The sequence below is a fragment of the Oreochromis niloticus genome, unplaced genomic scaffold, assembly GCF_001858045.2.
Source record: "Oreochromis niloticus isolate F11D_XX unplaced genomic scaffold, O_niloticus_UMD_NMBU tig00007340_pilon, whole genome shotgun sequence".
Classification (NCBI taxonomy): domain Eukaryota; kingdom Metazoa; phylum Chordata; class Actinopteri; order Cichliformes; family Cichlidae; genus Oreochromis; species Oreochromis niloticus.
This window is the reverse complement of record NW_020328498.1, coordinates 254626-280878: the sequence shown is the minus strand read 5'-3', so window position 1 is coordinate 280878 and position 26253 is coordinate 254626. Positions and strand designations below refer to the sequence as shown.

The 26253-nt window shown below is 40.5% G+C and overlaps 1 protein-coding gene across 2 annotated transcripts; it reads left to right on the top strand.

Annotated features, from left to right (window-relative positions):
- Positions 1 to 1632: 1632 nt before the first annotated feature.
- LOC102076054 (CD209 antigen-like protein E) lies at positions 1633 to 26253 on the top strand. 2 transcript variants are annotated; one of them, XM_019355374.2, is made up of 9 exons: positions 1633 to 1643; positions 1938 to 2082; positions 2733 to 2843; positions 13461 to 13508; positions 13629 to 13682; positions 13785 to 13924; positions 17297 to 17409; positions 17697 to 18027; positions 26241 to 26253. In XM_019355374.2, exons 2-8 carry the CDS (start codon positions 1938 to 1940, stop codon positions 17827 to 17829), a joined length of 744 nt encoding a protein of 247 aa, XP_019210919.1. In that variant the 5' UTR covers positions 1633 to 1643; the 3' UTR covers positions 17830 to 18027; positions 26241 to 26253. The 2 variants fall into 2 exon arrangements, with proteins under 2 accessions (XP_019210919.1, XP_019210920.1); XM_019355375.2 differs by lacking the exons at positions 1633 to 1643; positions 17297 to 17409; positions 17697 to 18027; positions 26241 to 26253 and adding an exon at positions 16738 to 17282 and having other exon boundaries at positions 1881 to 2082.

Here is a 26253-nt window from a genome sequence, read left to right as displayed (position 1 = left end):
TGTCTTGTGTCTGTATCGTCCTGTTCTGTCTGGTGTTGCACTGTTTTGTCTTGTCTTTTTGCAATTTTTTGCACATTGCACTTTATGTAGTCCTGTGTTGATTGTCTGTTGTATGTCATATGTAGCACCAGGTTCTCAGAGGAACGTTGTCTCTTTTCACTCTGTACTGTACCACTGTACATGGTTGAAATTACACTAAAAGCCACTTGACTTGACTTGATCTGAGTTTAACTGTTGGGTGATTTTGGCATCAAACGTGCCCGGATCCCTCTCGTCATTATCCGAATCAGTCTCATTGCTGTTACTTAGCTGTTCAGTAATGATTCTGGCCTTCGTGAAAGCTTGGACGACACTTGAGACTGGTACTTTAGCCCAGGCATCCACAATCCATTGGCAAATAGTGGTGGAACTCGCCAGCTTCAGAAGCATGTCTCTCAACAGGTGCCATTTTGGGGTCCTTATACACACATCATAATATTATGCTGAAGCACAGTACATATTACTCCACAAGGTTCCTGACTACGGTAGCCATAATGCTCTGACAATCTATCAAGAGGTGCAGCTTCCACACCTTACCAAAGTCATACTAAAAGATTTTGACAGGTTTTTGAGTGCTGTGCAACACATAAAATTGGTTCAAGGTCAGTAAGCACAGCCAGAATGAATACACAAGGTACACTGTCAATTTTTGAGAAAATATAAGGATTTTAAGTAACCAAATACATTAAAATAAAAAAAGTAATCATAGAGTAAGTCAGTAAACTAAAACATTCAGCTAAATCCAGCAAAACAAGTCTCAGTATGTAATTTTTTAGTATCTGTCAGCCAGTCAGTGTGGCTTTAATGCTGTGGCCTACTTTTATCTATATGATCATGCACTGTCACACTGCTTGATTTGATGTAAAAGCTCAAGTAGGAAAATTGCCATATGACCTCTGGTTTTTGTGAAGAAAGTGAAATTTTTCAAACTGCATGAGGACTCTCAGTGTAACAAAGTAAACACCAATGGCATGAAACACAGATTTAAAATGAGTTGAGGGCTGGTGCTTGAGAGAGGATAGCCTGACAGACAGGTACCAGCTACCAGCATGGGTGAGAAAACACTGTGAAACACCCCTCACCTCTGCAGAAAAGCCCTTTTCCTGCTTTATGACACATCTGCAAAAGATGCTGGTAAACAATTGTAAAGTTTCTGTATTCATCTTTCTCAGCCATGCATCATAAAACAAAATAAGTTAGTCAAGATTTAGATAAGATTGATGATGTGTTGTTTGTTTTTGTTAATTTTGCTTTTTATTAAAGCCTTAAAAAAGCTTATATCCAGTTGTTAAAGTTTTGTGATTTTTGACTGAAAGGTTTCTAGAATGTTGCGATAACCTGTGATGGAAAAATACTGATCAACGAAGCTCTTCTCTCAAAGTAGAAGTGTAATTATAGCTCAGCAATTATCCAGCAACTGGGAAGTCACAATAGAGCAGTCTTTAACAGTGATTTATGGGCTTTCTTCAGTTGGTCACTAACTGAAAGAATCTCCTTTGTCTCACTGAAGCTCTGTTAGACATGTGAGGTTAGCATAAGTGGTGCCCAACATCATTTCCTGTGTTGGAAAAACTCAGAAACTGGTGTGCTTCTGTCTATTCACAGTATGTACTAATTCAAGACAAAGGTATTCATATTTGTACATGTATGTATGTATGTTAGTTTCAATAGTTCCGTGTTGCAACAGCTATTAAAAATGACAGAAAAAAACTTTTTGACATTTGACATGTACTCTCACTCAAAGGTCTACTAACCACATTGTAAAGTACAAATGAAGTTAGCCCCTCTGTGTTTGTGGTTTGGTCTGCTGCTACTTCCTGTTTGATGCTGATGATTAAAAACTGCCTGACTGAAAGAAACAGACAGTGGAAGCTGCTCAAATACTTTCACCCACCAAGATGTCTGCAGACAGTCAGACTGCAGCAGATTTTAGAGTGAAATACAGCAGAAGGATCGACAGTGATGGACGAGAGCAAGAGTACAGTGAGGTTGAGATGCTAGATGATGAAGAACAACATCCTGATGTTGGGCTGCAGGCAGCTGGTAAGCAGGAAATAAATTTACTCAAGTTTCACAAGATGAGTTAACTTTAAAGTATTGTGCTATTGTAGGGTCTTGACCTCACAATACAAAGTGCCTGGAGACAACTGTTGTTGTGATTAGGCGCTAAATAAATAAAACTGAATAGAAGTGAATTGAAGTTTGTTTAATATGTTTAAAAATTGTTCAGTCTTCGAAAAATTAGAGAAAAGGAGGGAAGTCCCACATGACTCTAAGGCTTATCTGACAGATCAGTGGCAAAGGTAGAAATGTTAAAAACAAGGAAGTCTTCTTAGACACTGTGTGGTGCAAGTGAAACCACAGGAAACAACTCAAGAGTGGTCTTCAAGTCTTCAGAGCTAATTGTATTTTTTAAGCTTATTTTTTGACCATACTGACAGATATACTGGACTTTTTCTGGCCTCCATGCTCTAAGAATCACCTAAAAACATTTCTCATTCTCAAACACTGTTTCTCTGCTTTCTATATGTTACACAATCTCCTGTAAATATTACACTAACATGATGAACTTGTTCAGCTTATCCTCAAGATGAGTTCATGATGATGAGCTCCATAAATGCAGCAAAAACCTGATCACAACATATTTATTATTTAAAATAATAAAATAATTAAATCTCATTCTGTCTCTGTAGAATTAAACATCCAGATGAAGCTTTCAGCTGTGAAAAGAAGATGGTTCAGAGCTTTTGAAGTGAATCTTGGGCTGCTGTATCTTTTGATTCTGGCTGGAATCACCGCACGATGTGAGTAATTTTATTAAAATATAGCATGGTAGATGTATCATTTTACACATTAGATGTTGATGTAGACTTGCTTTTGTTTAGCTCCTATTATCAGTTCATATTTTACTTAGAAACAGTCACCTGTTTCCCATCTACGTGTTAAACTACTGGTCAAAGAAGGATGAGAAGAAAAGTTTTTAGCTTTCAGTAGTAAAGTAATCAATGCTGATCCCAGATTTAATTTTATTTAAGGTATATATAATGAAAGTTATGACACAGTTTCTCTATAAGGCAAAAAAGTGTCGCCTCTAAGGAGGCATTTCCTGGTTTGTATGCACTGTGAGAGTGAGGTGTGAATGTGTTTTTTTTCTCTCTCTTTAAGAGCTTTTCTTTTATTGAACAATGAAAAATAATTTATTCTTGCCTCGCAAATTGTTTGATAGATAGTCTAATGGGCTTTACAAATATAAAGTATGGGAATTCTCCATCTAGCGGTCAGCACACTGGAGGTTATCACTCATATTAATCACATTCATTCATAGGCCTGTGTTTCTTTGCATGCTGTCACTTCCAAAAAGCCATTTCCTGTCTGAAACAGATAGAAGCCTGGACAAGAAACATGAAGCCAGCACAGAAGAACCAAAAACTGCAGTTCCTTTAATGACCACTGGAGGCTGATTCTGAAAGCGAGTCAGTCCCCACAGACTCCCATGTTAAAATGAGCACCTTTCCAGCATTAAAAGCAGGTTTCCATTCATTCATACAAAATGAATTTTGGTCTCTAAGGATAGTTTCCCTCTTCATAAATGCATTTTAAATGGAATTCTCTGATCAATAATATGAGCTGCTGTGTGGTACAGCCTGACCAACATGTTGTTTTGGTGACTGAGCTTCTAGTATTTCATGAGTCTGTTACTTAGTATTGAATGCACTGATTGATTGAGCGGTTAAGAGATGGTCCAGTGTGTGTGACGAGTTATCTACTGCTCTCTGTTGTTATTCTGTTTTGTTGTTAGTTCTGTGCGTCTTTCATAATGTCAACTCATTACTGACCTATCATTGCTAAGCTCTCCTGGCCCTTCATCCGTCTACTGCAGGGGTGGGCAATTCCAGGCCCCGAGGGCCGGTGTCCCTGCAGGTTTTAGATCTCACCTTGGGTCAACACACCTGAATCACATGATTAGTTCATTACCAGGCCTCTGGAGAACTTCAGGACATGTTGAGGAGGTCATTTAGCCATTTAAATCAGCTGTGTTGGTTCAAGGACACATGTAAAACCTGTAGGGACACCGGCCCTCGGTGCCCACCTCTGGTCTACTGCAAAATGTCTGCACTGCCAACAAGGAAGACTTGATTTCTTATCCCTGCTCTTGGCTGGAGTACAAGCTTACCTTTGCCAGGAACCACACCCATCTCGCTGGAGAAGACGCCACTGATGTCCTGGCGAGCAGCTAGTGAGGTTCCTAGACTTTTTACATCCTGGTGTTTCCTGGACCCTGTTGGAGCAGGTGCTCTATCCCACTCGGCCCACTCCCCTTCATCTGGTGCGTGACAAAGTGGGTGAGAACACCACTTGTCTATATTCTTAGTTAACATTCTTGTTTTGATTTAACCATATTTCACATGTAATCTGCAATAGGCAAACATCTACTATCCCGGGTTTGTTTATGTTTTGCACTTTTACAGATTATATAATATAACATCTTGGTTTACGTCAATTCCTACAAGTTTGTTAAGTTAACATGTTATTTACTTCAACTGTTAATTTGTATTGTTTAGAACTTACCTTACCTACCTGTCTTCTAGCAACAAAAGGAGGAAATGTAGTTTTACTTCCTGCTTTATACCTTCTCGGTTCATCTGAGGTCACAGGAAGAGACCAAGTGCAGGAGGGGAAGAACGCTAATTTAATAAAGTTGATTTTAGAGTGTTTATGAGGAAATAGATTTATTGTTGTAGTATGTATTGATTACACCATAGAGTTTATGTTGCCAGTAAAGAGTAGTAGAGGTTTGAATATAATTATGTTCATCTTACCTACCTACTGAATGGAATAGTCCAGAGGAGAAATTGTTTGGTTAAGTGGACTATTTAAACAGAAGAACTCAGGTGTTTGAGAAGAAAGGTTCAGGTCAGTGTAGCTGTGTGCAGTTTGACCTTAATTTCCGTTGATTTAAGTTCAGTTATGTTTATTTGAACGGAGTTAATTTGGAGTTGAGTTTCTTATTTGTTTCTTTGTAAATATTTTTTTGGGTCACACAATGGTGAATAAATCACGTGCTACACTGGACAGCATCAGTCTCCTGCACTTCTTTGACCGCTTAAGTCAAGTCCTACCACATTTGGTGGCAGCAGCAGTGGGTTTCCAGGCCAATTAAGAAGGAGTGGAGAAGATGTCTACCCGAGTAAAGAGAGGGCTTGTCCCAGAATGTGAAGCAGATGATTTACAAGATGGCAGCGACCAACAAGGGGCAATAAGTGGCCATATTGCTGGACAAGAGAATGTGGCTGAATTGTCCAAACTTTTGCAAACTCTGATGCAACAGCAGGCTGAAAGAGATGCTAAACTGGAGCAAGAGCACAAGCGCCAGGAGGATAGATGGAGGCAAATCCGGCATCAGTTTGCCCAGCTTCAACAGCAGGTGCAGCATGGCAATCAAGAGCACCAGTTACTTGAAGTTACAAGCATCTACATCGGCTTCTTCGAGAGCACCTACTCCAGAACCGTCTCCCAGCACATAAGAATCAAATAGGCTTGACTTGGAGCCAGTACATCAACCCAGTGAAGCACAGGTTTCAACACTGGTGAGACAATCAGGCTGGAAGGGGCCAAAAATGCAACCTTACAATAAAGGTGAGGACATTGAACATTATTTAATCACCTTTGAAAGAATTGCTCATGCTTGCCAGTGGCCGCAAGATGAGTGGGCTCTTCACCTAGCACCACTGCTAGCTGGTAAAGCACGTTCCGCTTATGTAGCCATGGATATTGATGACACGATGGACTATGCAAAAGTAAAGTGTGCTGTCTTGCAGAAATATGAAATAAGTGTTGACACATATCGAATGAGGTTTCGTTCTAGTACCTTTGGAGCAGAGGAAACACCAAGGGAGCTGCAGGTCCGTCTAAAGGAGTTGTACATCAAGTGGATGAATCCTGAAACAAAGACAAAGGATCAAATCGGAGACGCCATCATCATGGAACAGTTTCTCAAGGTTCTGAATCCTGATCTTCGGACGTGGGTTAAGGAACGTAACCCAAAGACTTCCAAGGAAGCAGCAGAACTGGCTGAAGGTTTCTTAGCAGCTCGTCGACCATCAAAAGATTTCACACAAGCTAAGTCAAATTCCAACATGCCATTGAACAAGTTAGATGGTGGCACGGACTGGAAAGTTAAGCACACAAGACAGAACTGGTATAACTCAGATCCTGCCAGATCTGAGACAAAGAATAAAACCAATAAAGCATGTCATTTGTGTGGTCAACTAGGTCATCTTAGAGCTCAGTGTACAAAGATGTCTGTTAGTAAAAATTACATGTGTTCTGCTAGACAAACTGAGGTCAGTGAGAATCACAAAAATGAATTTGAATGCCAGCAACATGAGCCATCAATTGGGGTATTTGTTGCAGACAAACTCTGTGTAGCTCTGTTAGATTCAGGAAGTAATCGCTCTCTGGTTAGACAAGACAGTCTTCCTAGGGATGTGATCTTTTCAGGAGCAACAGTGGATGTATGCTGTATTCATGGTGATAAGGTATCGTACCCGGTTGCTGAAGTTGCAATTGAAGTAGAAGGCCAGTGTTACACTCTTTCAGTGGGAGTGCTGCAAACTTTGCCTTATCAAGTGGTGTTGGGCCGTGATCTCCCAATACTCACAGAGCTAATAACCAAGCATTCCTTCAGGCTGAAGCCGTTGAAAGTTTGTTAGCGGTCACAAGGTCAAAAGCTAAGGAGCAACAGGTTAATGCTTCGGGTTGGGATGAATTGCCTTTCGCAAATGAGGTTGCACCATTGGACGAGTCTAGCACTCGTTCTAAACCAAAAAAGAGCAAGAGACAGAGGAGACATGAAAAGGTGAAGGGAACAAGAGTAGCTGAACACATTTTAGATCCTTTAAAGACTGAGTCTCTCCCCAGTGCTAGTCAGGTTGCTAGGCTTCAGAAAGAGGATCTAACACTTAAACCATTGTTCTCTAAATGTGTTCCAGACTCAACTAAAGTTGAGGGAAGGCAGGAAGTGTTTGTGGTTAAGGGAGATTTGTTGTATCGCCGTAGCAAGATTGGTGACCAGTTGGTGATCCCCCCAGAGTTTGAGATCTACCATTTTGAAAATGAGTCATTCCATTCCCTGGGCAGGACATTTGGGACAATCTAAAACATTTTCTAGAATGATTCCCAGATTTTACTGGCCCCAACAGTTCAGTGATACGGTACAATACTGTAAAGCTTGCCCACAGTGCCAGTTAACAGCTCCAGGCAGGAAAGCAGATAGAGCTCCGCTTATCAGTATGCCCATCATTGATACACCCTTTTCACGCATTGCCATGGACATTGTTGCCCCACTAGAACAGAGTAAAGCAGGTCATAAGTACATACTTGTAGTTTGTGACTATGCCACAAAATATCCTGAAACCTTCCCCCTGAAGAAAATAAAGGCTCGTCAGATTGTTAACTGCCTGATTCAGTTGTTTTCCAGAGTAGGTATCCCAAAAGAAATCATCACAGATCAGGGTACCAATTTCACTTCCAAGATGCTCAAAGAAGTATACAGTTTGTTAGGGATCCAGGGTGTCAAGACCAGTCCCTATCACCCACAGACCGATGGCCTTGTAGAGCGGTTTAACAAGACCTTAAAATCAATGCTCAGGAAGTTTGTGAATGAAACGGGGTCAGATTGGGATCAATGGCTCCCATTTTTGTTATTTGCCTACCGAGAGGTTCCACAAAGTTCTACTGGATTTTCACCATTCCAGCTACTTTATGGGCATCCTGTCAGAGGTCCAATGGACGTTCTGAAAGAAGCTTGGGAGGGTTCAATGTCAGAGCAGAGGTTTAGTGAACTCTCATATGTCCTCAAAATGAGAGACAAGCTAGAACATTTCCAAGAACTTGCTAATAACAATCTGGCCCATGCGCAACAGCAGCAGAAACAAAGATATGATAAAGTGTCAAGAAGAAGAGTCTTCCGTGAGGGACAGAAAGTTCTTCTACTGTTGCCAACTTCTGAGAGCAGTCTTCTTGCAAAGTGGCAGGGGCCATATGAAATCACAAAGAAGACAGGCCCTGTCACATATGAGCTTCATCTACCAGACCGTCGAAAGAATCATCAAGTGTTCCACGTCAATCTTTTGAAAGAGTGGACTACCCAGCCACAGGACTCGACATCCATGTGGGCATGTACAGTTGTGGATGAGGAAGAGCCTCAGGAGCAGTACTTCCCTTCTTCAGCTGTCAAAACTGTGTTTCCAGACTTAAACCATTTGCCTTTGGAAAGACATCAGGAGGTGCAATCGCTTATGACCAAAGAACTCTTCAGTCTAAAGCCAGGTCGTACACACCTCATTGAACACAAAATCACTTTGCACTCTCCAGTCCAACAGCCAATTAGAGATACCACTTGCCGTATCCCAGCTAAGCTATTGCCTGAGTTGAAAAGTGAGCTGGAGGAGATGCTGGCTGCAGGAATCATTGAGCCTTCGCACAGTGAGTGGTGTAGCCCTGTTGTGCTTGTACCAAAGAAAGATGATCCTAAGCTTAGATTTTGTGTAAACTTCTCTAAGTTAAATTCTGTGTCTGCTTTTGATCCTTATCCAATGCCGAGGGTTGATGAACTAATTGATCGTTTGGGAAATGCTAAATTTCTGACTACCCTTGACCTCTGTAAAGGTTATTGGCAGGTTCCCTTGATAGACTCATCTAAGGACTTAACAACATTCAGAGTGCCAAGTGGACTGTTTAGATTCACAGTGATGCCCTTTGGTTTGCATGGAGCGCCAGCTACATTCCAGAGGTTGGTGGATCGAGTGTTGAGGGGTGCAGAACAATATGCAGCTGCATACATTGATGACATTGTTGTTTTCAGTGGTACATGGGAAGATCATCTGAAACATCTTGCTGATGTGTTTCAACGTATCACAAATGCTGGACTTGTCATAAACGCCAAGAAATGTCACATTGCTAAGCCCGAGGTGCAGTACCTGAGTTGTGTAATAGGGGTTGGAGGCATTCGCCCTCAGGTGGGAAAAGTGGATGCAGTGGCTGCAGCACCCTTGCCAAACACAAAGAAAAGGTTGAGATCATTTTTGGGATTAGTGGGTTGGTACCGTCGACTAATTCCAAATTTTTCATCAAGAGCAGCGTTATTGACTGACATGACAAGAAAATCTAGTCCTACAAAGGTCAGGTGGACGAAAGATGCTGAGAATGCATTTAATGATTTGAAAGACTGTTTGTGTCAGAAACCTGTTTTGCAGTGTCCAGATTTTAACCTTCCTTTTACAGTACAAACAGATGCTTCTGAGGTGGGTCTGGGAGCTGTTTTACTGCAAGGAGAGGAAGGTCAGCAGTTGCCTGTCCAGTACATCAGTCGAAAACTTTTTCCAAGAGAAATGAGGTATTCGACCATTGAAAAGGAGGCATTGGCGATTAAATGGGCTCTAGACACCTTAAGATATTATCTTGTTGGGAAAGAGTTTGTTCTTGAGACTGATCATCGTGCTTTGCAATGGATTCATAATATGAAAGACACTAATGCCAGGATAACAAGATGGTATTTATCTCTCCAGCCTTTTCGTTTCCAGGTCCAGTATAGGCCCGGACATAAGAATGTCATTGCTGATTTCCTTTCCCGTGACTCAGAGGAGTAACGGTCTTAAGGGGGGAGGGGGAGGGAGTGTGACAAAGTGGGTGAGAACACCACTTGTCTATATTCTTAGTTAACATTCTTGTTTTGATTTAATCATATTTCACATGTAATCTGCAATAGGCAAACATCTACTATCCCGGGTTTGTTTATGTTTTGCACTTTTACAGATTATATAATATAACATCTTGGTTTACGTCAATTCCTACAAGTTTGTTAAGTTAACATGTTGTTTATTTCAACTGTTAATTTGTATTGTTTAGAACTTACCTTACCCACCTGTCTTCTAGCAACAAAAGGAGGAAATGTAGTTTTACTTCCTGCTTTATACCTTCTCGGTTCATCTGAGGTCACAGGAAGAGACCAAGTGCAGGAGGGGAAGAACGCTAATTTAATAAAGTTGATTTTAGAGTGTTTATGAGGAAATAGATTTATTGTTGTAGTATGTATTGATTACACTATAGAGTTTATGTTGCCAGTAAAGAGTAGTAGATGTTTGAATATAATTATGTTCATCTTACCTACCTACTGAATGGAATAGTCCAGAGGAGAAATTGTTTGGTTAAGTGGACTATTTAAACAGAAGAACTCAGGTGTTTGAGAAGAAAGGTTCAGGTCAGTGTAGCTGTGTGCAGTTTGACCTTCATTTCCATTGATTTAAGTTCAGTTATGTTTATTTCAACGGAGTTAATTTGGAGTTGAGTTTCTTATTTGTTTCTTTGTAAATATTTTTTTGGGTCACACAATGGTGAATAAATCACGTGCTACACTGGACAGCATCAGTCTCCTGCACTTCTTTGACCGCTTAAGTCAAGTCCTACCACATGGCGTCAACCTTAGGAATCTGCGGCATATTGCACAGATTTCACCTACTTCTCCCACTACTGCTTCCTCCTACAGACGTGGTACCCATTAGAATAAGTCTGGTGAATTTAAGGTCCATCGTGAACAAAACTTTTATCCTTAAGGAATGTTTCACGTCCCAGAGTTTGGACCTTCTCTGTGTGACTGAAACACAGATCTCTCCGGGTGAGTCCATTGTTTTTTCAGAATTATTACCCTACTGTCGCTCATACTTTAATACCCTGAGGTCCTGGGTCATGGAGGAGTTTTGGCGACTGTTTAGAAATTAAATTTTGACTGTAAGTAGCTGCCCCTTCCAACTGTTTTCTCCAGCTTTGAACCTTTTTCGAGTTGAGCCTCTTTCCTCCACTGCTGTGCACAGCGATCTATTGGTAACCAAAGTACAACAAAGATTTTTTGTGGGAATTTTCTTATGTCAAAATATGAGGAAGTTTTAATTGTTGGGGGCGTTAATATTCACATGTGCTACTCTGGGAAGCCTCTCGTGAAAGACCTCTTAGACTTATTGGACTCCTTTGGCCGCACTCAGTCAGTGAACGGCCCAACCCATGAATGTACCCACACACTGGACCTTGTTTTATCTTAAGGTTTATCCAGTTGTAATTTGAAAAATTGTTATGCAGTGTTTTCAGACCACATTCCCTTTATTCAAACTGTTAAACCCTTTGCTCTTGCTCTGTGCTGCAGTGTTTTTAACCCTTCCACGGCTGCTCATGTCTCCACTGTTTTTAATAATTTAGACTTGCAGCCCTCTGTGTCTTCCAGCACTGAGGAGCTTTCCCTGTATTTTAATTCCTTGTGGCCCCAATTAAAACCAGGCGATCAAAGCCCAGATCAGACCCTTGGTTAAGTGACCATACCCGTGCCATCAGATGGGAGTACAGGAGAAATGAGTAAAAGTTGAAAAAGGACAGACTGCAAGTCTCTTCCGAGAGACTGAGTGATAGGTTTGTAGATTAAACCTATTCGCTGGAACGTTCAAGACAATTCAACTACACAGCAAAAAGCATTGAACACCAAGCAGAGCTCTTTATGATTTTCGTATACGAGGGAGGCCAACTGGACAAACGCCGTTCCTTCACTTGACCCCAGTTGCTCTCGTCCGCTCCCCCGTAACCCTGATCCTTTATTGAGGTTACATGAATATACATAGGTTCATTAACATATGACGTATACATACACAGGCATACACGTGAACAAAAGTGTATTTTGTGTGTGTGTGTGTGTGTGTGTGTGTGTGTGTGGTCAAGATGTGAACCTGTGAAGACTCCCCAAAGCTGGTACCAGGAGTCTAGCGGTCCATCTAAACAAAAGGCTCTTATACTTAACCAGATACAGAGTAGGTGTCCTCCTACACCATAAATCAGTAAGAGCAGATATAACCTCTCCTGACCTTAAGTTGTGTGTGCCGGCCAGAGCGCTCTGGGAGGCACACAGACTACTAAGGATCAAACCTCTACCAACATGACATTGATTATAAAACTCTAAGCATATATGAGTAGATATTTCTAAGCATAAAGGACAATCAACAATACAAGTCTAACACTAAGAGCTGGTGTTGTTTTCAAAGAACTGCAAAAACAGCTTGAGCAATATATTTTTCAGGTTTTCAGAAACCTGACCTTGACCCTTCTGCTTTGTCTAACTTTAGACCAATCATCATTGGCTTTTCCCCCCCCCAAATCTTGTGAAAGATTGTTTACACCCAGCTGAAGGCCTTCCTGGATGAATGTAAAATTTTGGAAGAGTTCCACTTTGGATTTTAAACAAACCACAGCACTGAACCTGCTCTTTTAAGGGGTTTAATGACATATTTTTTAGCAATGTTTTCTGGGAACAGAGTTTAACTTGTACTTTTAAATTTACAGCTGATGACCATAACATTCTCATCTCCAGACTGGCATAGTGGGTTCAGTTCTGCAATGGTTTAGGTCTGACCTCTCTGACAGGAGTTTCTGTATCATGATGGATGATGATCTCTGGTTCCGCTGCCCTCCCCTGGGGGTACCTCAGGGTTCCATTCATTGTCCTCTACTGTTCTCTCTGTATTTGCTGCCACTTGGTGCTAGTTTTAGAAAGCATTGTTTCATTTATATGCTAATGACTGTCAAGTCTATTTCCCTTTCAAACACAGTGGTTCTCTTCAGCCTCTCCTTGATTATCTCAATGACATCAGGGGGTGGATAGCACAGAATTTTCTAAATTTTAATGAAAAAAAGACTGAGGTCATGCTTTTTAAATCCAGTAACTCCAGCTGTATCCCTGCCTTTGACCTTTCCTCTTTGGCTCTGCATGAAAAATCCAGAATCACCAATTTAGTTGTGAAAATGGACAGCAGCCTAAAACCTGACTGGCATGTCAATGCTGTGGTTAAGTCCTCGATCTTTGTTGAGACGGCTGTCAAAAATTAAGCCCATCCTGTCTAGATGCCACCTAGAGACGCTGCTGCATGATTTTAACAAGAACAAGAGCACATAACCATGGTTTTAGTGTACGTTCACTGGTTTACCGTTCAGTTTCAAATCCATTTTAACATTCTTTTATTTCTTTTTAAGTCTCTTAATGGTCTTAATAGTCTGTATGTGTGCATGATTCCTGGCTCATATCTTGTGTGTGTTGTGGAGGTGGAGTGAATGTTCTTGTTGTTCCTTCAAACTCTTCACTCAACACTTCTGTGATTATATCAACAAAGCAGACAGGCAGCAGCATCTGCTGCAGACTGATGCAGGTGCAGTCACACTATGTTAGACAGTGACATCTGTCATTGTGCCGGCAAATTAGTTCACTTGGTGTATTGAGTAGCTAGCAAGTCAGCATGTGTTAGTTCTATTCATGTGATGGGAATAATAAAAACTTCATTGATAAAATGCTTTAAAACTTTAAATCAGTTTCCTGTTTTGTTTCTAACCAGATATTTTAGTCAATTTGGAAAAAGAGCATCTCCAGGCTAATCGTTCAAGTAAGAAATATTTCAAAACAATTATAAATAAATATTCATAAACTAACTTAGCAGTCATTTTTCCGGTTTTATTCCTGTTTTATTATTATTTTATTATAATTGTTTGTTCTCAACATGCAGTGAAAATAATTCAATTAAAGCAAGAAATCAAGTTGCTAAAGGAGAAGATCAAAGGTAACAAGCTGTTAAAAACTAAAAATCTTTATTACACAACAAAAACTTGAAACTATGAGCAGTGAATAAAAACCGCCTTTAAAACATGTGTTTGACTTTAAGAGAAGTGTCCTGATCGATGGACAAGATTTGGAAGCAGCTGTTACTTTAAATCCACTGAGGCAAAGCACTGGCAAGAGAGCAGGAGAGACTGTCAGGATAAAGGAGCTGATCTGGTGATGATAAACAGCAAAGAGGAACAGGTGGGTGTGTTTGTTCATGTCTGTGTGATCTTTGATGGAACTGACAGTCATCTGTTACTTGTGCTTTTGACCTGCTGTCAGTCTGTGACCTGCTTCCTGTCTCCACTTCGATTTCTTTGATTCTCCCTTTTTTGTTACAGACATTCACATTCAAATGTAAGTTTTTACACATTTGACAAATTTGAAGCAAAAATTTAAATTACACAGAAATGTTCCAAAATAAAAGCAATCCTCATAATCCTGGCTATGTTTCTTATTTAATAATACCAAATAAAACATATTATTAACAGTGATTCCACTGCAACACTGACTGAGCTTCAAATTCAAATTTTATTTGTCACACACACAACCATACACAGTACGGCATGTGGTGAAATGCTTATTGCTGTGCAATGCCCGACCATTAAATGACAATAAGAATTGACAGTAAGATTTACAGATTACTACAAAATTTAAAGATTTTAACTTAGAAATTTACAGTAAAAGAATGTGCAAATAATGATTTACGAAAGAAATTATGAATAAAAATAAATTATAAATTATAAGAAGTGTGCAAATAAACAGAGTGCTGTGGTGATGTGATGTGTGTGAGAGAGTCCAGTTCTACACCTGGTTCAGGGCCCGAATAGCCTGCTTTGTAATGAAGTCCACGATCAGCTCCTAAGTCTTGCTGATGTTTAGGAGGAGGTTGTTCTCCTGGCACCAGGTCTCCAGGTTCCTAATCTCCTCCAGGTAGGCCTACTTGATGTTGTCGGAGATCAGGCCCACAACAACAGTGTCGTCAGCAAACTTGACAATGGAGGTGGTGTCCGATGTGGCTACACAGTCATAAGTGTACAGTGGGCAGGGGGCTTAAAACACAGCCCTGAGGAACTCCAGTGCTGAGGGGGAGACTTGTTTTCCCACCCTCACTGATTGGAGTCTGTCTGTGAGGAAGTTGAGGATCCACTGACACAGTGATGAGCTGAGTCCTAGATCCTTAAACTTGGTGAAAAGCTTTGAGGGAATTATTGTGTTGAATGCTGAACTGTAGTCCACGAACAGCATCCTAACAAATTCCCTCTTCCAGTGTCCAGGTGACTCAGGGATGTGTGGAGCAGACGAGCTATGGCATCATCTGTGGAACGATTAGTCCAGTATGCAAACTGACGTGGGTCGGTGGTGGCAGGAAGTGAAGAAGTGATGTGATCTTTCATCAGTCTTTCAAAAAAACATCACAATTGAACTCAGTGCTACTGGGCGGTAACCATTAAGCGGGCTGTTGTTTCTTTGGGACAGGGACAATGATGGACTCTTTGAAGCTCGTGGGAACCAGTGCTCGGGCCAGGGAGAGGTTGAAAACGGTGCTGATTTTCCAAATGCCAACAGAGGCTGAGCCTTGTAGCAGTCCTTGAATGGAGTGTAGCAGTGGTCTAATGTCCTAGTGCCACTGGTGGGGCTGGTGAAAGTTGTGAAATATGCGTTTGAGATTTACTCTATTAAAATCTCCCATAACAATGAGCGCGGCGTCCTGGTGAAGTGCTTGTTGTTGTGTTAGAGTCTCATGTAGCTCACATAAGGCAGTGTCCAAGTAGCTTGAGGCGGAATATAAAAAGCACAGGCAATGACCGCAGTGAATTCCCGAGGGAGATAGAAAAGGTGACATTTAATGATAAAAAGTTCCAGATTGGGCAAGAAACAGCGTGTGAGTGGGGAAATGTTCGCACTGTTGCACCATCTGTTGTTCACCATCAAACACACTCCACCACCTCTTTTCTTCCCCGACTCTGTTGTTCTGTCCATGCAGTAAACCAAAAAGAACTCTGTCGGCTGCACGGCATGGTCTGGTATCGCTGGGTTTTGCCATGTCTAGGTGAAGCAGAGGAGGCTGCAGTCCCGAATGTCTCTCTGGAAATTAATTCTAGCCCTGAGGTCATCAAGCTTGTTCTCGATGGACTGAACATTGGCTAGCAGGATATTGGGCATGGGTGCACAGTGTGCACGAGCCCATAGCCTGTTCCTGATGCTGACATGTTTCCCTCAAGGCCGTCGCTTAGGATTGCGTCCTTTGTTCTCTCTCAGGATCTCCCTTGGCCAGGTTGGGTCCGGAGTTAAACATGATGAAATGAAAAGGAACAAAAATCAGTAACAAAAATCAGCAAAATGTGGAAAAGTTGGGTCAGAGAATCCAGCACGGCAGCCGACCTCACCAGCACCATCTTGATCATGCAGGAGCTGATAGATAGATAGATAGATAGATAGATAGATAGACAGATAGATAGAACTTTAATTCCTTGGACAGGTTCCTCCGGGAAACTCTTTGGGTATTTCTGATTTCTGCACAATGGAAGAACAGAAAAGTTTCATCACATTTACTTCTTCCTTCAGACATATTCACAAGATGATGTTACTACAACAGAAGTACTGAATTATAGATTCCAGATGAAACTACAGGCTACATATCACTGTTACATGTGCAATGATTTGTCACCAGGCACGTTCTTACACATGTTTTGGGACTGTCCAGTTATATCCGACTTTTGGGTCTTTCTGAACTTGTCAGGGTTCCTGGGTCGTTGACCCAGTATTTTCAGTTCATGTTCACCGTTTATCTTCAGCCTGTTCCACTTCCTGTTTTATTGTGTTAGCCTTGGTCTGTGTGCATTATGTTCAGTCCTCTTCCCATTTATCATTAGTTCATTATGTTCAGCTGTTCACTCACCTGTCTCCAATCGTTGTCATTGTTAGTCATGTACTTAAGCCCTCTGTTCCCTTCAGCCCTTGTCGTGTCATTGATGTTTGTGTGATGTTGTCCTTCCCGTGTCTTCTCTCAGTTCAGTCAGCCATTCAGTTGTCCAGCCAGTCAGTGTCCGTTCACCCTCTGTTCATCCACTCCTTATAATAAACCTTCACCAGTCCTCACCTACCTGCGAGTCCTGCGTTTGGGTTCTTTCTTCCTCGCCTCCACACAACGCCTGACAGAACTCTGTGTTATCTGAGGTACTGGAAGTTTTATATATCCCCAATCCTGGTCTTTGTCTCCTTAATGATACCTCTGACATCTCCTTAAAACAAATACAATGCAAAATGTTGTTTGCCGGATTCACATCCGCAAAGAAGACAATTACAAAGCAACAGTTCAGTCCTGACATTTGTATGGAATCATTCTGGATACGATGTCTTATCCGTATCATTAATCTTGAACATACCACAGTGAAATTAAATAAAGCTCGACCCACGACTGTAGAAGCTTGGAAAATCTTCTCATCCAAAATTACCTCCTGCAAGAGGCAATAACTGGTAGTAACTTTGTGTTTTTGTGTTTGTTTGTTTTTTTCAAAAAGAAGTACTGAATTATGACTGGAGACAATATTTTTGTCTCTTCTCAAATAGATATTTATCAATGAACTGAACATGAGAGGAGAGTCCTGGACTGGTCTGACAGGCAAAAAGACATCAGGAGGATATAAATGGGAATGGGTGGACGGATCAGCTGTGAATGAAATGTGAGACATTAGTTTGTTTCTGTTCCAGAGTTATTATTTAGAAGTGAAACATTGATGTTTTGGAAGATAGATCAGCAATACATGAGCTGAGCTATTTTCCAACAGCCCCACAAACTGAATGTAAAGAAAAGCAGAAATCCTTCTTTGAATGAACAGCTGTGCTTGAACTCTCTTCATCTGCAGTCTGTGATGACGTTCAGTTACAACAAGTCAGTTTGAAGAAATCAGGATTGAAAAATGTTCAAAGTTTACTCCAGTTTAATATCATTTATTTTTTTCTCTGACAGGTTGTGGGCACCAGCACAGCTGAGTACGAGTTATGATTCCTACGGAGTCTGCTGTGACGATAATGGGAAGTTGAAACAAGCAGTTGAACATTATGTTGGTTACAGCTCTAAGACCTTCATCTGTGAGAAATGAGTTTGGTGCTTTGATGTAAATGTTTGAATAATCCAACCAAAGACACCTCACTATGAAATGTCCTGCATGAGCCTCAGACTCAGCTCACAGTTGTTACTTGTTCATTCTGCATCATATATTGATTACATATATTGTCCCTCTGTGCTCTGTGCTGTACAGTAAGGTTGGAAGTCATCCACACAAAAACTTGAAGTACTTGTTACGGGTTCGAAATTGAGGATGAGAGTAAAACAATGATGGTCCAGAAGAGGTCAATCAAACAATTGATTTTTAATGAATGCACGCAGCGTGGAGAGGTGCAAACTGCAAAACAGTTGTACATCTCTGCCCAAAATACACTCTAGATTGCTTTTATAACATCAGGGTATTGTAACGCCCCTTCTTGCGTTTACAAGCACATAATTTGCATGTACAGAACATTCATGTATTTTAAGAATTAACTGCAACATAGAGGTTCCTCCTTGTGGCATACTCTTAAGAATATGGTGATGATCTAAGGCCTTTGAGGTCACCATGGGCTGGACATCCTTCCGTCACCTGTAACTAGGCAAACTCAAATGCAACAAGAAGCTGAATACATTCAGGCCTTTGCTCAGCTACTTTTTTACTGTAACAATATACTCAGCATATGAGTTATGATATATATATATTTAACTCAATCATTTTAAAGTAGTTATACTGCACCTGTAATAAACATGTTAATATTTGATTATGATAACCCCTATAATATAAATTATAACATAACGCCAGCAACTTCAATAAATGCTTGGATGAAATGATAATTAATGCAATGACAAAGATGATGGTTATATAAAATAATCCCTGTAATTCCACAATTCCCCCTTTTGACGTCTTCCAAAGACGTCACTACACCATTCCCAGGTCCACTACCTTCGCTCTGACCCTCTCTAGCCGCCCCCTGACTCAGCTAATCCGACAACAACCTCATGTCCTCTAGGTGGTCCAGCAATAAAACACCAGCTCCCACTTGAAAACACTTCATGCTTAGGTAATCTCCGCTCCTTTTCTGGGTCCCTCTCTAGTGGAAATCTTCTCCTGTAAGGGATAGAAAACAAACAACCTTTTCTCTGCTACACCTTACTAACTTACTGTGTTCATCTCAGGTTCCTGTCATTATTCAAAGTTGGTTCACAATATCATATCAGGCAAAATCACAAACCCTACTGCCACGTCCACTTTGTTAAGCTCTTCAGTTAGACTCTGTACCGGTTTGCCAATCTGTGTGTACATGTCTCTACACTTTTAATGTCTAAATGCACATCTGGATGTATGTGCACTTGTATGTCTATCTGCATCTATGAGTCAATGATTTGTCAGATATAAGGCGTTAATGTGAGAAATGTTTCCTGACTATTAACTCCTGATACTCAAGGAACTTTCCTGTTTGCCGAACTTCCTAGGTTTGGCCTTTTACACTTTTACTAAAGAAATTTTAACAAAGCCCAAAAAAATTTTTATTTTGCTCCTGTGCTTGACAGGTTAAGCGAAGTTGTTTTTTGTTTTGTTTTGAAATTTTTCCCTTCTGTGTGTGTGTACATAAGTAAGAATATGATAATCAACATAAGATCCCTGGTTTGCAAATGATTTTCTGCCCCCGCTGCAGGGCAACATCATGTGGTGGTGAGTCTATGTTGGCTAGTTTAATGCAAATATGTAACAGTTGCTTCATTACATTGCCCACTCAGAGTTGCGCAGTTTCAAAGTATGTGGAGAATTCAATACACATTTCTTGGCTAATTATTTTCCCAATAAAAGTGAAATCACACATTGCATTTGATTTCACTTATGTATTATCCTGTTCTGGGCTCTATCCATTATATTAACTTTATTTAATCTCAATACTCTTTATGTGTGTGAGCAACGCTTTTAGTCTTATTAAACACAACCCAAGTAAAATGCACACCATCCCCATGTCAGCCTAAATCTCCGCTAAAAAGCACACTTCAAAGTTTTCTATCTGGATTTACGCCTCTTTTGGCCTCAAGCATATACATAACATGCCAAGGTTACTGTTAATGCCCGTTAGACAAGTTTCCATTATCTACAACATTTTGTTTCACCCGGCTCACCCTCACACATTTCCTGTTCACTTATTGCATATTTATCTTTAACACCATTTACCTCAGTAGTTGCTAAGCAGAAACAAAGCAACCTGTGGTCCACCTTTACCCTGTAAAATAAACCCCTGTCATGATTGTGTCTGTAAGCATGTTTTGCATTCATTCATTACACTCCCCGCCATTCCTGCAAGTTAGGAGCTGTAAAGTTGAAAGCTGCATCAAGTCCAGGCCTTTGGCCTGGCCTATATTTAAATCATGTGTGTTTGTAAGCGTGCATGCAATTCACCTGCTATGTTCTCATCATCCCTCAACATGTATCACCTGGACACTCTCACCAGTGAAGCTTAAAACCCTCTTGGATAGAACATCAACTCTAAACAAGCACAGTTATGCATTGTGTATAAAATTAACTCAACCTCATGCTAACCTACATAAGTACCTGTCTTAAGAGAGACCTCTGCACAGCTCAGACACCAGTTGCAAGAGCTCTCTAACATTAGAATCATCAACTGTGACTGATATAGTGTTATTTCGGTACTTTATACTTCACACATTTTTGAACGTTGTTTATATGGGGAGTTCCTCTTTTTGTGTCTATATTTATTAATATGCCTTGTGCACTAAAGCTTCCTGTTTTTCAGTCTGGCTGAGCACTTGTTTGTGAGTATAAACTGGCCTCTACAAGCCTTCATTAGCAGATACACATTACAAATACTTCATATATACAGAGAAAAACCCAATAATCCACATTTCACTATTTTGTTCTTTGGTTCAGATTTGGATTCTGTATTGTTCTTCATTTGTTATTATTTTGTCATAAAATAAATCAACCAAATAACTTAAGCTGTGTGACAGCACCTTGCGTTTACGCCAGGCTGTGAACTGCCCTAAATCTACTTGCTACACCCCCTTTTCACCTAGTTTAATTTTTTTCAATCCTAATTTAAACTATTCCTGACTTCCCTCAATGCACACTGTAAAGTGTAAAAGATACAATTAGCTTTCTCCTGGTAAAAGGTCCTACCTTATTTTCTCTACCTTTGGAAACATCCTCTATCGAGTTAACCCATTTCATTTTTCAAACTTAGGCCTGATTTCTTCGCCCCCTTTAACGGGTAGCGCATATCCGGTCTGAACACTGTGTTTGGGCAATTTACGAATTGTTGCAGGATTTCTATGTTATGTAAAGTTCCTCTCATCCCTTTTATGCTTCCATTATAACCTGTGTCTAACAAGCTTTTGATCTTCTTTGTAATATAAACAACTCGGTGTATTTGTGCTCTGTTCTTCTCCTTTCTCTCGTCTGATCATCTCAAGTACGTCCTGTACCAAATTTGCTTCCTCTTTTCAAGCCCCACATTTAATTACAAGCTCAAACATATTTGCCCTATATTGCTGTCTCGACGTGTTTCCTGTCAACTTAACAGAGTTATTCTCAAACTCAGAGCTGAGGTTCCCCTTTTCTAAGTCTGTCTGTTCTACAAGAGAGCAAGTCGGTAAACAAGTTTATCATCACAAAGGTTATTAGGCAAAGGTCACGTAGACATTTGCCTAGTAACCCTAAAAGAACACATTTCATGTAGCTAATCGCATATATTAACACCCCCCTTTTTGTGACACATCTCATGTGTTACAAACTCAAAATCCTTCACTCAGGTTAGGGAATTAAAAGAAAAGTTTAGTCCTATCATATTATGTATAAATGCTCCGGAGCTTCAAACCTGTATTTAAGGAATGAAATCAAATTAATCATCATGTCAAATCTTTTCTTGGCTCCATCCACAGCCTGCATCCTTGAAACGTCCTAGAAACAAAAACCTGTGTGTTAACCAGAACATCACCTTTTATACTCAGTTTATCCACTTATGATCCAACCTGTATTATAACAGAAAAGTTAAAACAGAACAATTATCAGTCATGTGTCCAACCTTAGTCCAGTCTTTTGTCAGTGTCCAGTCGGTCCAACCTATGGTCTGCCTGGTCCGTCCAGTCACCATCCATTTACACACATTCACTCACATGCATTAACATCAGGTATTGCTGACAGTGGAGACTATCTCGCAAATATTCAGTCTTCACTCTCAGCAACATCAACTCATTTATTTGTTTTACTTTGTTTTTAAGAAAATAGTTCTTTCTGCTTTTAGACTGGATTGGCTCGCGGCAATCCTTTTACTTTGTCAGCGCTGTTATCCACTCTTTTGCAGGCCTGCTTACAACAAAAATGAGAAAAAAGAGAGCTGAGTATTAGCTCATCAAAGTACAAAACAAAATCACCTGACAGGTTTTTCTTTATAAGTGCACTGTTATAAAAACTATGGGCCCTTTTAGACATGTCCATGTTTATCAAAACTCCCTCTATTAAAAATAAAACAACAACCTCAAAAATCTTCAACAATCTGAAATTTCACCCGTTCGACACACTGAAAACCTCGCCAAAAGCTGCACCGTTTCGTACACAACAATAACCCCGGTTAGGCACTTTACCATACTCAGATTCAGCCTAAGATCTTACAACAATGTGTCAACACTAATTTATAAACCTCCTAATCAAATTTGCACCTCTGAACAATCTACCCCTCCTTTAAGGCCTCAATCACACACACACAGCAAGCTCCTCTGTCCACATTCACACGAGCTCTCAAACTTTTGCATACTCAGCCATATCTCAACAATTTAACTTGGCAAAAGAAATACATGTTTAAACTTTATCACATTATTGAATTATTTTCATTTTCTTTCTATACTAATCACTTGTTTTGATCACTCAGTGCAAGAGCACTCCTGAGTCACTCTTATAGACACTTTTCTTTTGTTTTTCCATCTATTTTATGAACCATTCACACCATTCTCTCACTCATACAAGCAGCAAGCAGATCTTCATTGCATATGCTTATGTTCTTAGCCAGGTTTTTAATCAATATCTGTTCATTAAGCTTCAGGAGCTTGTCTTTATAAGGTTAATGCATTTTCTGTTTGTGTGTGTATGGGTATATGTTATTTTGCATCTATGACTTCACAGTCTCCCAGACTTCTTCCCAACTCTCCAGTTAAGCAGTCAGTTTTCTTTTTCCCCGAGTTACTAACCCACATTTTGATTTCCCACCTTAAATTACCGCCCTCCTGGTCTTCAGCCAGGAGCTGGGGCTTGCTTTTCAGGTTCCTGGACACATCATGCTATGAACAATTCAACCAGAAACTTGCCTTAACTTATCCATAGATGTTAACCTCTAACTTTCTTCCGACTGCTGCTGTGGAGAGCCGGTCCAAGTCTGCTTTACTCCTGAAAATAACAAAACTAAGACATTTTCATTATTATCACCAGTGGTTAAATAACCCATTTCTCTGTCTCTGGTCAAAAATACCAATTATGCCATGTATGTAAGCGTGTTCTTCCTTGCGTTATGTGGTCATGTAAATGCAGTGTAAGCTGTTTTCTTCATTGCATCCTTATGTATTCATTGCATTTTCATGTATTCATAGTTAATTTATGCATCTTTTCACTGAGCTCTAGATTCAAACTATCTCACTTCTGATTCATTTCAAAAATAATCTCACATGTAACAATTTGTATGTGTGTTTTCTATTCATTAAGGTAATGACAATTATTTCTTTCATTATTCTTACCTTTTCTAATGTTTACCTCTTTGTTATGCTGTGGTGGACATCCCTAAACAATTCATGAGTTCAGGTTTCAATTTTCAATCCAATTATATCCTATATTCTCGCAGTCAAACTCGTCCAGCTTCATCTCTCACTGGTCCTCTCTGCACAATGTCCTGTTCGGGCTTCAAAGCTCCAGCAAACACAGTCTCAACTCAGCTGTTGTCTTCTTCTCTGTTTCTTTACAGTCTTTCTTTCAGATTCAGTCCCAGCATGGCAAAATATCACTCAATGTCCAGTGCTCTTCCACAATTCTTTATCCCACTGTTCAACTGCCCAGCCTGTATTTTCACAGTACATCTTGCATTACTCTTACATGCTGCTGCTGGTCGTCAGTCGTCATCAGTGTTAATGGATCAGTGGCACTGTCGTTTGCCTGCTGTATTCAAGTCCACGATGTTCTATCGGTCTTCATCAGGCGATTAACTGTCCTTTGAACTTCTTCTCCGCTTCAGGGACAAAGTGAGAGATCCAGCCGCACAATTTCGAGCCAAAAACTGGCTTATTCTCCCAATTCTTTTAATCTACTTTTCTGCTGCTGAACTCAAGGTTGCAAAGTTGAAAGACGCCCACCTGTATTGACACACTAAACCATATAATTAGTATTATATTCATTTTTTCTTAAAGGCTTCATTTGCTTCATGTGCCTAGAGTTAAATCTCTCTCTCTGTGTTCTTTCTGTACACACTCAGTTCCCATATATGGGCATGCACAGTTCCTGTTCACTATTTCCTGTCGCTGCAGCCCCGGTACATAGAGCAATATTTCCTGTTCCTCAAACTAATCTAACTCCTTTGTTTTTTGTTTTCTTGAATTAAAAACACTTTCAAACTTTAGCACATCCTACTTTTCATCACACAAGAAATATATTTCACACTCCTTTATTCCATACACACCTTTTAAATGCTCTAACCTCTTTCAGACGCCATAAATCGTCTCACACGCACTGCCTTTCTCTCTCTCAGACTTCCCCTTTTCACTTACTCAGACAAATCACCCAGTCACTCAAATCAAATACTGACAGCATTCACACAGTCAAAATCACACAAAATACGCTTTCATACGAGTATTTTGGACATGCCTTTCATAATCAGAAAGAGCAAGTCAAAAGAAAAAAGAAAAAGAAAACTGAAACCTCTCATCGTCTCACACCCCGCTTCTCCACACACATCACCATTCTTTAGGTCAGTTTTGTAGCATCAGTCACACAATCATTACACAATACCCTGAATCCAACATGTGTATTTACACAAACTGTTATAAAATGTTGGTCAAAAAACACGGTGTGATTACAAAGAGTCAATAAAACATGAGTCCTATTACTCTCAACAAGTATTACGTCGTTCAAGGACGTGTAAAGCAAAACCCATACTCCAATTCTACATGTATCATAAAGTAGTCATCATAATTAACAACCGTAATGCCAACAAAGTAGAAATAAAAACAATTCTTCCCTTAAAACACCAATATAAGTCGTCCTTAACCCAGTCTCTGCAGTCAGTCATTAGTTACTCATTAGTAAACAGGAAATGTCAGTCTAAATAAGTCGCAGGCATCTAATTTACATAAACACAGACACACTCTCAAAATAAACAGCCTGCTGCAGTGCCCGTGGCAGACAGAGCCTATATACAAACATAGAAATTATAACACAGAGACGTCTGATAAATTAAATAATATTTACAAGGCCTTAAATTGCACAACCTACATAATTTAGACAAAATTTGAATTAACCCTCCAAGGGACAAACTCCAAGTTTTTGATAATCAATGACAGTCTCAGTTCCAAACTGTATCTGCTCTAATCCCTGCACCGGACTCTCTCTTTTTTGAACTTTTATGCACTTTCTACAAGCTAGCCTGAGGAAGGTTCATCAGGAACCGAAACGTTGCGCCTTTTGGCTTGTATTTATGTATTTTTTGTTTGTTTTTGCCTTTTTGTATTGAGCAAAAATAAAGCGCTCAGTATCCACACTGGTCAAACGTGAGTGTCATCCGTTTGCACACGGCGGCTTAACATCACTAACACAGGTATCGGTGACCAGTGGGTTAAGCCAAGGCCGCAAGACTGATCGCAAACATGCCCACGTTTGCAGCAGAGGACCAATGGACCGTCGTCCGACGCCGTAAGGACCGGAGAGGGGGTCGCGACTTCACAAGTGACCGGAGATCGCCTAGACGCACCAGCTACCCGTCCCGCAACGGACGCCGGACCTACGCCTCAGTGGTCAGAGGACGTGACCACCGGGATGAGAGAGATGTCCCGCACACATGGCAGCGGAACCGGGGGAGAGGGCGGCCGAGCCCGGACCGCTATGCTGCCCGGCACCGAGTTTGGACTGAACGAGAGAGACGTTTTGAACGGGGACCGGCCCAGAATAGACGGTATGTAAAGCACACCAGATCTGAACGGTCTGAACCTCCCAAAAACAAAATACCGTCTGATGATCCGGACTTTTCTACCAAAGTCCGCATTATTCATAGACTCATCAAATCAGTCCACCATCTTAAAAATGTCTCAAAAGACACGTATCCGCCCTCTTTGAACAAAATAGCCCAGAACTTAATGACTGTTATTAAGCCTGCTGTGCCCAACGTACACACACAGGAACTTGTTGAGGGGAACGCTAGAAATTGGGCGCACACGTCCATTATAATCCTCCGTCAGCATTACTCTGGGG